General features: G+C 36.0%; 1 protein-coding gene across 3 annotated transcripts in view; it reads left to right on the plus strand.

Annotated features, from left to right (window-relative positions):
• ATRNL1 (attractin like 1) overlaps positions 1 to 12514 on the plus strand; it is a 442299-nt gene that overhangs the window by 103658 nt on the left and 326127 nt on the right. For all 3 annotated transcript variants that reach the window (XM_083866025.1, XM_083866026.1, XM_083866027.1), the window contains exons 14-17: positions 616 to 748; positions 2029 to 2210; positions 10965 to 11178; positions 11867 to 12055. In XM_083866025.1, the coding sequence (XP_083722151.1) occupies positions 616 to 748; positions 2029 to 2210; positions 10965 to 11178; positions 11867 to 12055 (718 nt within the window). The remainder of the gene's footprint in view (positions 1 to 615; positions 749 to 2028; positions 2211 to 10964; positions 11179 to 11866; positions 12056 to 12514) is intronic.

The raw sequence follows: 12514 nt of genomic DNA on the forward strand, positions 1-12514 counted from the left end.
CAATGTCTTAATTAAAAGTACTATGCAGAGGGAAGAAAGATTTGTATTCATAATGCCTAACTTGGAAGACTTTAGCTTTCAGGAAAGAAACCAAACCAAATAGAAGACCCCAGATACTAATTCTTTCAGTGTTTACTGCTTTTCTTGTATATTAAGGTACCAAAGGAATAAAGTTATCCCCAGTTTTATGCCATGTGTGGAGCATATTCTTGTACCTTCGGTCAGTTATAAGTAATTATTTTGCACCTTGTGCCATTTTTAATGTTGTTTGACTATTTTTCTTGCTTTTACCTGCATAGGATGAAATAATTTAGTGAAAATATAACCCTAAACTATCTAAGAAATAAATATTTCGTTTAGTATTTTAAGCTCTTCCTGCTTTCTCTACAGGGAATTGACACTAATGGTTGTGTAGAACAAGTGGGGTGATTTGTGCTCCAGGGATGCATTCTGCATCTGGTAGAGGATTCTAGATAAGCAGCTTAAATTCAGCCTAGCTTTTAGGTGGCCATGACTTTCTGGGAGCCATCCACCTACTCTGTATTTCAGTTTTGACTTCTGTTTTTTTTAATAGATGTATGTTTAAGATGCTGCTCTGTCTGTTTGTTTTTACAGTCAGTTAAAAACTACACGAAATGTCATGTGAGGAATGAGCAGATCTGCAATAAACTGACAAGCTGCAAGAGCTGCTCCCTGCACCTGAACTGCCAGTGGGACCAGAGGCAGCAGGAGTGCCAGGCCCTACCTGGTAAGGGGACACTGCTGCCCACAGCTGTTCAAAACTGAGTAAATCTCCTCTGTTCTTGCCAGAAAATGTGTGTTCATGAGCAGACATGGATTTGTTTTGTTCGTGCTCGCTCCTCTTGCCTGGCTGTGCCTGTCCAGGTGAACCCAGATGTGATTCCAGCCCTAATTGGGGTATCAGTGCTACCTTTAATTGTGTTAGTGAGATAATGACATTAGTGAAGGCACAGTGACGTGTGCCTCTGCACAAGCCAGTGATGAGCTCTGGCCTGTGGGGAACACTGAGTGCAGGGCTGAATGGCCCTATTGGAGGTTTTACTGTTACATCTACACTGACATTGTTACTTTTGCTAGCTGGGCTTTTACCTTAAAAGTTATAATTCAATTATACTTCAATTTTCCTGTGCAGATAGGGCCCAAGATCTAGTTTCTTGATTGTCTAATGCTGGTACTACCGTGAAAGCAGTGAATATTAAAATGCTAATATGAAATATTCTCAGAAGGTGACTGTTAACATTCTGAAATAGTATATATTTTGTAATTTATATTCATAACTACATATATGCAGTTAAATGTCAGAACCTTTTCCATTTGATCTTTATGTCCAGATGAAGTTAACGAACACTTTTTTTTTGAGATAACTCATTAAATAGCTTAATTTATTCTCTGCAGTTCAAACTGTATTTATGTAATCTTTGTAGATTGACTATAACAGTTGTTCTTACCTATCTTTTAATAGTTATCTGAGTCTGTGTAATTGTGTAAAATGTTGAAGAGAAATGTTTTTTGAGATGTTACCTGAATTTTCAATCATTTGGATTGCATTAGTATTTAGGCAAATATACATGCAAATATATGATAAAACAAGGATAGTGTAAAGTTGTGATTTCTTAATTCTAGGACAATTGTTATTAGATTTTGAAATTTACATAACATTTAAGTAAAAGGAGTTGGTAAAACTATTATTTAAATACATAATGTAATCTTAATATTTACTCGTGCTCAATTCTCAATACAAGGAAGAAATAGTGGCATAGAAATACTATGCTGAAACTTAGCATATATCTTATAATTATTTTCTAAATTCTTAGAAGTTTCTTTCCATAACAATACACTATTCTGTACAACGATACTTGGTATTTCAGAATTTATGTGATGTGAAAAGGGAAATTGAGTGTGGGATGCATTTTGATTTATGATCTCAGGAAGATAAAATTCAGACTCCCTTGGGTTCTTTTAAAAGTTTTTTTCGAATCAGCTTTACTCGTATGCTTTTTGCACCAGCTCATCTGTGTGGAGAGAGATGGAATCACATTGGAGATGCCTGCCTCCACATAAATTCCAGTCGGGAAAGCTACGACAATGCCAAACTGTATTGCTACAATTTGAGTGGAAATCTCGCCTCATTAACAACCTCAAAAGAAGTGGAATTTGTTCTGGATGAAATACAGAAGTATACACTTCAGGTAACTTGAGGAACTGTAACAGATGCTTGTGTGAAACAAATTTGCTTTGAGAAATCTATTCTAGGGTTTTGTCCAAAGAGAGGAGAGTTTATGCCTTCAAAGTGATATTCTAAATGTTGCTTAAGAGTGACTTAAGACATAAATCACGTGTAGGATATTAAGAAAATCTCATATTTAAAACAAATCACACAGCAGCTCCCAAGTTTCCCCTTACCAGATTTAAATGCTAAAAGTTACTATTTACTTGGAAAGGAGCATTTGCTCAAGAGAATGTCTGGAAAACTGATTTTGTGTCCTGGTTTCAGCTGTGAAATACAACAAAGGCAAAGGTAGGGTCCAGCAATAGGGATGCATAACCCCATGCACCAGTACAAGTGTAACTTCTCCAGAAAAGCCAGTTTCCTCTGTAGCTGGTTTGTGGGATCAAAGAGTCACAGAGAAGCTGCACTAGTATGTCAAACATGTAGCAATTCCCTGCACAGCAGCACTGGAATTAGCTGGAGCTAATTAGCTTTCTCTAATAATGGCGGGGAGAGAGAAAGAGAGAGGGAGCAGAAAACTCTTCCATGCCTCTGGCAAATGCAGCAAAACTACCACCAGAATATTCCTTAGGAAAGTGATCCAAATTACTTTTGTTGACTGTGGGACAAGAGAAGGGAAGAGAAATTACCTGTCCCTGCATGGTCAGGTTCAATTTTTCAGCAGTTAAATATTCAAATGCTTACTGCTGTGTTTAAACATCACTGGTTAAAGTATATGAAATGAAAGAATGCTCAGAAATATGAAACGCAGCAACATACACTCAGATGGGATGTCTTAACAGAAAATGATTCTGATTTTTATGAGCAAATCAGTTGTTCTTAGCAAGGGACATTTTCGGGAATGTGTATTTAGTTTTGTAGAACATTCAGCACTTTGTCTGTATAAAATCCTCGATTTTTAAAGTAGTTTAGGATTTTACAGTTACAAGAAAATAATTGTGGATAATAATTAAAGCTTATATCAAACTCAAATGTGATTTAAAAAGTTGTTATGCTGCAGATGAATTGAGATCATTCAAAGGAAAAAGTAGTTAAGGATTGCCTTATGTTATTACTGAATCTGAGAGCAATAGGTTAGGGACATGTATTGTGGACAAAAATATTCTATTATCCTTTTCTGCATTCCACTGCAAAATGCAGATTCAAACATAGGTTATGTACTTGAGGATTTTGTGTTTTTTTCCCAAGTAAATATAGGAACTGGACAGAGAAAATATTTTTTTACTAAAAAGACACTTTTTTTTCTGTTTTTGCTAATGAAGGAGTGAAATCATTCCATGTCAGAAGTTCTTCCTTGATATTTTATTTATTGCAGCCTTGAAAGCCATTGTCTGTCCAGTCTTTGAGTTAATATCGAAAATGTAATTGAAACAAAAACAACAACAAAATGATGTTGGCAACAAGATTGCTATGGTTATTTATTTTATCACCTGTTTTCCTTTTGCTTTCCTTGCCCCTGATTCCTATTAAAATACTGCACAGGATGCCTTCAAATTTAATAATGTGTGATAGACTATTGATATGGCAGATTTTGCGTGACTGGTTTGAGGTGTAGATGAGAAATAGCTTTTTTTAGTGTTTGGAAACAAGATTTTTCTTACATTTCAGAGCTTAGAACTTCTGCAAGGTGACATCCTGCTGAGCATATATTTATTTAAATGAAGTACATCCTGAGCCAGTGTGGTGATGCAAATTTGAGATACCTCAAATACAGTTTAAGCAATTGTAGACAAATGTATACACTTTAAAAAAATCTATCTTGGATTAAACAATCATTTAGCTGTCAGAATCTCTAATGGAATTCTGCCATGAATTATCCTGGTGTTTCCAGTGGCACTTACTAAAAAGAAGAGATTTTTTTCATACATATCTATCTGTCCAGCTACATTTACTCAGTGCGATACATCCTAAATGTGTTATCAGGTGTGACAGAAGCTCTCTGAAACTTCTTGATCTTCTTTTGCCTGCCTTTCCCTCTCAGACTGCAATCATAATGATTTAAAGAGTGAGATTTCATTTTAGATGGCTTTCTGTAACAGGTGCTGGTGGGGAGTTCACAAATGGAGTCAGAGCTGCTGTGAGGTGAACACTGGGGTTTTAATCTCTATCATCTGCAGTAGAGCTTGATTTGGGTGGTTAATGTTGAAGGCTTTAAAATCTTTAGCCTGGGAAAGAAAAAAATATTTCAGTTTCACCTGAAAATAAAAAACTTTTCAGGATTAAGGAATGTGTCAGATCAGCATTTGGAAATAAGAATATGATTCTGACTTTATCTCCCTGTTATTTGGTATTCTTATGCTGAGAGAAGAAAAGCAACTTAGGTAGCTGTTGTGTATTTTACAAACTGTCAAATAGTATCAGTAAATCTACAACCTGGAGGAACTTCAGCATTCTTTATTGTTAATAGAGACATCATGTGATTTTGTAAATTGTTTCCTAATACACAAAGTCCTACTTCTGGGACAAATTTAGGACAATTTCTTTATCATGTTTATAATAATATATTGATGTGTTGGAAAGATTCAGAGGGTGGGGCTGCCATTGTCTCCATATCCTATCCAGATCTCATTGTGTATAAATAATTTCTCCTAATCCCAATACTAAACTAAATCGATAGGTTGCCTCCTTTTAAAGGATAAGAGGAAGGTTGATTTGGTATTAAAGAAAGGGGCGAAACAAAGATCTGTGCGGTATGAACTCCAAACACTGTTGAATTTGCAGACCTATTTTGAAATTATCCCCAGCAGTTTCAAGTCTAGTTTGTATTGTTCACGAAAAATAAATTAAATTCTGTCAGAGAATGCCAAAGTCAACACAATGGATAGGCTGCAGATCCCCACACTAAAGTAAAATGACACTTCATATTTTTTTCTTACATGCTTTTCTTGACCTAGTAAGCAAAATATTATGAAAGGGAAGATTTGAATTTCTCTGAAAAATAGATTAAACAGCAAAATGAGGTTAATTTACTGTTCCTGCTAATATTCAAATGTTGTATATTCATTTAAAAGTGCAATTAGCTCTCTTGGGAGTTGCTTGCAACTGTGGGATTTAACTAAAAATAATAATTTTCTTATTAGCATGCAATAAATTCTGAGAAGATTTAGTTTTGGTGTAGTAAGCACAAAGAAGAGAACAGTTTTACACAATGCTTTTCATTATATAAACTGTTTGCAACTTTTCCTTTGACTCACTGCTCACAAGGCTAAGCATCTTTTTATAAATTACACTTGAGTGTAGGTTGCAGTTAATTAGTGAGCTTTGCATAGCAATGTTATTCCTTGTTAGCTCAAAGTATTCTCTGAGGGCTCTGTGTTTCTGTGGTTTTATAATGTGTGTGATTGTGGTGAAGTTGACATCTACTCCTGGTTTCTGAATTATTCCCTATAGAACAGTTCCTACCAGTCCCACTTTCCTATTGTGGTTTTAGAAGTCTAATAAATTATTTCAGCACTTTGTCTTCATTTTACAGTTGTTGCCTTGACTGTCCATTGGCTCACCTCTACTTTAACTGTCTTCCTACATTCGGGATTAGGGGAGCTCAGCTCACTTTGGATGCCTGAGAATGCAAATTTCCCCCTAAAATTGTCCCCTATAAAGAAGTTTTCCAAGAAGAAACCAAAGTCTCACTGGAATACTAGTTATTATCCCTGTAGGTGGAAATTAGAGAAGTTCTAGTTTTTTCAGTTTGCCAGATTGTACATTTTTTTTTTTTACCAATTGGACCACAGAAAAGTTTAAAAAGTGTTAGGAGAAGGTGTTCTCATGACCTAATGCATGACTCCTACCATTAATTGCATCCAGACTGCATCATATGAGTCTAATAGATCCAGAGACACTTAAAACTCATAAATCTTGCTTCCACTGCTTAAAACGTGTCAGTCACTGGGTAAATATTTACAAAATATGGAATGTGCTGGTATGTGGCATAGTCAAAATTGATGCAGTTAAGGAATGGAAAACCCAGCAGTGTGTCTGCATAGAACACATTGTTTCTCTTCACAGAACTGCTTTTTTCAGGAAGTTGGATTTTTGTTCAGAATGCTGCAGAAAAGAGTCAAATTAACTGCAAGCCTTTCTCCAAACTGTGAATGTTGTGGACATATGAGCACTGAGAGGCCACAGTATTTTCAAAGTTTAATTGAATGTTTCATCCCAGAGCAACAAATCAAGGAGTTCAAACAATTCCTGAGAAGTTCGTTGAATTTTGTTTATAAGGTGTTGTGATGCACGCAATAGAAAATAAGACATTGGTGTATTATACACTTTCAGGACAATTTGAGATCCAAAATAAAAGGAATTTAAATAAAAGTGGGGATAAATTTTTGAAAGACATATATACTTCCTCAGCAATTTGCATAATTAAGAAACAGGGGGATTTTTGAGCCTCAGTGGTAATTGGCTATTCAGTAAAGGTAGTCCTGCTCACTTCACTCATCTGCAAATTATTCGGCCCTCATTAGTTTAGTGCTGATTCAGCAGTAATACCTGAAAAAAATGTGTCATGAGTAGAAATGATCCCTTTCACTTTAGATCTCAAAGCAGCTTAATCTGATTTAAATTCCCTGAGTAAACAATGGATTTAACATGAACTGCATTAATTTTAAAATTTTCCAGTTAAGGTTACACAATTTTACTTTCTAAACACAGTTCTATAATTACTATTAAAAAAAAAAAATTAAAATTGCCTGATTTAGATTAAGAGAAGAGCATATTTTTTAAGTTATTAGTGATCAGTGTTTTATAGATTCCTGTTATGGCTGAAAGTTGGTCTTACGTTCAGCTTAATAGGACTGTAGATGAGATTACAGAATGATGTTCTGTTAATATGTGTTCTATGATTGCAATTTTGTTTCTCTGTCAGATGAAAATAAAACCTTGCCCAGCAATTTTTCTCAGAATTTAGTAATTCTGAAGTACTTCCTAACTTAAAGGTTTATCTTGCATTTAAAAAAGTTTTTTCGCAACTTGTTTTCAATGTTACAAAAGATTCTATGCAAACAGGTAAACTGTGAGTAGCTGTATTTCAAGCACAAATACAAAGTTTCTAAGATGGGCTGTGGATTTTAAAAAATAGCCTAGAATAGTATGGATGGGAGACAAACATATTCTAAAAATTATTCCAAATTTTAGATAGTGCAGTGGGATAAAGCTACGCAATATTTCTCAATATATATTTTATTATGTTATCTATTGCAACATTAGTAAGGCTTATTACAAATTTTCCCAAGATGGATTTGAGCGCCTGTTGTGTATTGCATTGCTTTGGTGGTTTTTTTTTTTTTTTTTTTTGGTTTTTTTTTTTTTTTTTTTTCGTTTTGTTTTGTTTTTAAACTGATTTTTAAACTTGCCTAGAATGCTCTTGTGTGAGTTTGTTGAGTTGTTGTTGATGTAGTTTTAAAATGAATTGTATATGATGTATCAAGGGAGTTTTTATAGATATGCATATATAGAATGAAAGAAAGAACCAGGCTTTAGAACTCTCTGAGGAGTAATGTTCTACCCACTTATATGTTAAGGAAAGATACCTAACTTCCAATAAATGAGTTGATTGGCATTGTATTTTTCCCTTATCTGGTTTGTTTAAAAACATTTTTAGAGAGGCCTGGGAGCTGGAATCTTGAATCAGCAAGTTCTGGTTCCAGAGAACTGGCAGTCTCATTTCCTTCCTGTCTGATCCTCTTCAGAAGCATCTTTGACAAGATATTCAAAGTAAAGAGATCAGTTTTCTACGTTCATTTTGCATTAAATGAAACAGCCATACAGTTCAAGTGAAGGATGTTCAACTCTCATTATTTCTTAAGCCTGAAGAAGAAACTGAATTGCCATTTTCAGTTGACATATTTGAAGTCGCTCGGTTATTCAAGTACTTTGAGATTCCCAGCTATGCTGATTAAACCTTTCATCAGTTTGAGAGATAATTTATACTAGATTTACACCTTTAGGAATTAGTTTGATAGCCACAGAGCCCTGGTGGCTGCAGCTGTCTCATGTGGAACTTCCTGAATGCACTTGTGATTTGATTTTTCCTGTGGGCATCTGTGCAGTGCAGGAGTAATCATTTTTGGTGATAAACTTTGATGATATCCAGCACACTCTCTGCTGTTGCCAGCAATGTTCACCTGTGGCTCACCACAGGATGGAATTGATGCCACATAATTGAATATGCATGTTAAGCATATCATTGGAGCATTGGGGAGGCCTTACTTGGATAATCTGTGCTTGGCCTCCTAACAGCATGGCCAGAGAAGCCTGAATGGGCCTGCAAGGTCACAGCTTCGATGGCGTGTATTTGATAATGTGCTCATCAGCATTTGGGTCTGTATTTTGATGTTTTACCCTAGCAAAGAGCCAGAGATTGCACATATGGAATTTGAGATGCTTGACAGGATGACTATAAGCTGTCCAAATAGTACAGCTACTACGAATGATTATGGCTGGGATATGTGTTGCTTTTGCTGGAAGTCTTTTATTTCAGGGATGCTACTTTTATCTCCTGTGGCTGCTTTGGCTTTCATGATTCTCCCTGGGACTTTGTCATCATTAAAGGGGTTCCAAGACAGTCTCCTACTCAAATGGAAGCATTTATTTGCAAATATCAGTGCTGCACTGTCAGTTTTCATTATTGGCTCCCATACTTTTTCACCATAGCTGGAATAGGACAGTTGTTTTTTATATGCTGATGCTGAGGCCAAATTATTTGGCATTGCAATTGAAACAGTCAGTAATATGTTAAAGATTCTCTTGGCTGGAATCTCTCAATCCCAAAGTAGGCATGTAGGGTTGGTTTATGTGTGTGTTTGTCAGCAATTTATCCTGCCTAAGCCCCTGACATTGTTTTATATGTGCTTGGTGTGTGCACTCAGCTTCTACAGGGAACTGTGTAGATATGTTTAGGTATCTAAGGTTTTCTGGTCCATGTGGACCATGTACAAAAACAGGAATCCAGGCAACTAAACAACAAATAAGACAACAGATGTATTATCTGCCATTTTCCAGATGCCCAACTTCCACTTCTACTGCTTGCATCATGTTCTTTATGCTATCCAGAGCATGTGAGTCCTCACAGACACCTGGAAAGTTGGTCACCTGGGGTAGCAATGAAGTTAGGAAGTAAATACAGAAGTAAGACACAAAGTGGGCAGTGGTAATTCTGCTGAATGTTCTTGAGTCTCCCAGAACACATCACTGCTTATGGAATGGAACATTTCTTAGTAATTTTCTGCTTTGTTTAAGATTGTTCTTGTGTCCCTAAGTGTTAGTAGGTAAAGCAATTTTTGTTTAATCGTGATCTTAACTAAGAGTACAGAAACTCTTAGAGAGAAGAGAAGAAGAGAGCGTAGGGAGTACATATTATGGAGGTCAGGGATACTGATTATCTACCTATGGATTCTTTTAAAAGGTATTTACCACTGGTATTTTTGAAACAAAATTAGCAATCCTTTGTATTTCTATTTGCTCTAACAATGCAGAGGAAAAAAAAAGAAGGAATGCTCTGACTGTGTGTAGAATTAAAAGCACTGATTTTCTTTTCAGCCATGGGTTAAGCCTGAGTGGCCAGAGAAAATGTGAGATCAAAGGTAAAAGATTGTGATAGAGAATGGCAGTAACTCTTGGGTCACTTGTGGAATACATAGATATTTAACTGTGGCAGGCTCCCTTTAGGTGTGTTATAGTGTTTTACTAACCTTGTAAATTGCCTTTAACTTACCTTGTAAGTTAAATCTGTTGTGAACCTAACTCACAATCAGATCAATATCTCTGCTTTGGAGCTGACAACGTGTATCCTCTGCCTGGGCAGGCAGCTGGGTTTGGTGTTCTGGCATCCACCTGCCATCGTGTACCTGTCACAGCCCTGTTGTCTCTCTGTATCTCTCTTCTGCGTGTTTAAACTGGGCTTAATGAAAACTACCTGCACAGAGATTACATGAGGAAATGTTTGGTTTGGGCGTCTTGATTTTCACACCAGTGGTGGCAAGTAATGCATGTACATTTATCCTGGAACAAGCAAATGCCTTTTTCCCTTAAAATCTTTTTTTTCACTTGGTAAATGTGTAAAGATGAAATGATAAAAATCAGTAGAATTTGTGCTGTTTTACTGATACATCCTACATATATTTTAAAAAGTTGTGTTTTGTTTTTTCTAGATTATGTTTTATAACTTATCAATAATGAAAGTATATTCAATGTGTATTTAACAGCATTTAAATGTAAATTGCCACTTTTATCTTTGTCTCTTAATTGCCTAAAGTTGATCAGTATTAGCACTATGGACTTTAGAGGATGGAATATTTATCCTACTTTTTACTAATCTTTGATTTCTCTGAATGGCTGTTAACTTATGTGTATTTCATTATCCACAGTGGCCTAGCAGTTAGTAGTTGTACAGTAGCCACTGGGAAAAAACCAAACAATTTCATTATGTCCTGTATCCAGTAATAGAAATCAGAACTGTCTTTGACCAGGACAGATTTCTGGTAGAAGGGAAGCATATAGGGAGTGTAGTTTTGTTGGGGTTTTTGGAGATAGTCAGCAAGATAGAACAATTAAGATAAAAACTCTGTGGACAATGACTGATGAAATGATAAAGTGAGATAAGAACATGGTGAATTCTGAAAATGTGGAGTTGTTGCTGTCGAGCTATTTTTTGACACGTTTCATCAAGACAAAAAGCATTTTAAATTATTCCCATTTGTTTTGTTTTCATCCACAGAAGATTTCACCCTGGGTGGGTTTGCGCAAGATCAACATCTCCTACTGGGGCTGGGATGACATGTCCCCTTTCACCAACACCACCCTGCAGTGGCTCCCAGGAGAGCCCAATGACTCTGGCTTCTGTGCCTACCTGGAGAGAGCAGAGGTGGCAGGGCTGAAGGCAAATCCCTGCACTGCCATGGCAGATGGCCTTGTGTGTGAAAAACCCGTTGGTAAGGAGCCCCTTACTCCCAGGAACTGGTGCTGTGATGAATGACAAGCTGACAAGCTCTTTGGGGTTTCATTTACCTAAGAGGGATTTGGGAATAATTTGGATTAAATAATGAAAAAATATTTTTTTTTCATTTTTTTGAAATAGCTGTAATCTATTAATATTCCTAAAGAAGCACATATTTGTTTGAGAATTAGTTCACAGGGCTTATTTTGCATTGCACCAGAAATTTCACAGTTTGCCTAAATCCAATGTTAGTCAATGGTACCATTAGCTGTAACCACGTATGGGGATGTTCAGCAATGCTGATGTGTTCTTCCTGAATCTTGCTGAACATTAGTGAATATCTTAATGTCATAAAAGACTGACAAATCCAAAATTATGGTTTCTGTCTTTTAGGTTTGTTTGTTTATAAAGTTTACCGTGGCAAACAGTCACTTGACTGTTCAAGTTAACATACACTAAAATGGACTCTGAGCTGTCGTATGAGTCATGCTCAGTTTTGCATATTAAATTTTTAAAAATATTATTATATTTATATACAGAAACATAAATTTGGATCAAAATATTAATAGCTAGTTAAGGAAGCAACCTCTTCAGCAAGGGTTTTTCTGATGGAAGAAACGGTGAAAGAAAAATGAGATTGAACATGTGTTCAAAATGATAAAATATTTGTGATCCTTTTCCAGTCAGTCCCAACCAGAATGCCAGGCCCTGCAAAAAGCCTTGTTCCCTGAGGACAACCTGTTCCAACTGCACGAGCAACGGTATGGAATGTATGTGGTGCAGCAGCACCAAACGGTGTGTGGACTCCAATGCCTACATCATCTCCTTCCCATATGGACAGTGTCTGGAGTGGCAAACTGCCACCTGCTCCCGTGAGTATCTTAGTGAACGTTCATCTTACTAAATGTCTTGTTAGATTTATTTTTTTGTTTAAAAGAGCTGGAAGGATTCAGCACATTCGCTAGAGATAAAAAGATTTTCAAGCGAATGACCTATGTAGCTACTGATGTGAGAAGTCTGTGCTGAGTATGCATTTCTTAGATACAGATAAAATGCTGGCAATTCTTTGATGATGAAATATATTTAGTCTTTTGAAACTGAAAAGTATTTATTCCTTTCAGATGAAGAAAAATTACCATGATTGTTTATATGACCAATGTTAGTGTGACAAACAATTGCTGTGAGCTGGAACAAGATACTGTTAAAATTATATAACCAATCTATAGAACTTAGACTTACACAATATCAAGTTATTAAGAAAAGGAAGTGTGCTGAATTTTTAAAGGTTTAAATGTTCTGATTAATTTTTTTTTCAGATTCAGGCTATGGCA

This window comes from Zosterops lateralis (assembly GCF_965231275.1).
Source record: "Zosterops lateralis genome assembly, chromosome: 8".
Lineage (NCBI taxonomy): Eukaryota > Metazoa > Chordata > Aves > Passeriformes > Zosteropidae > Zosterops > Zosterops lateralis.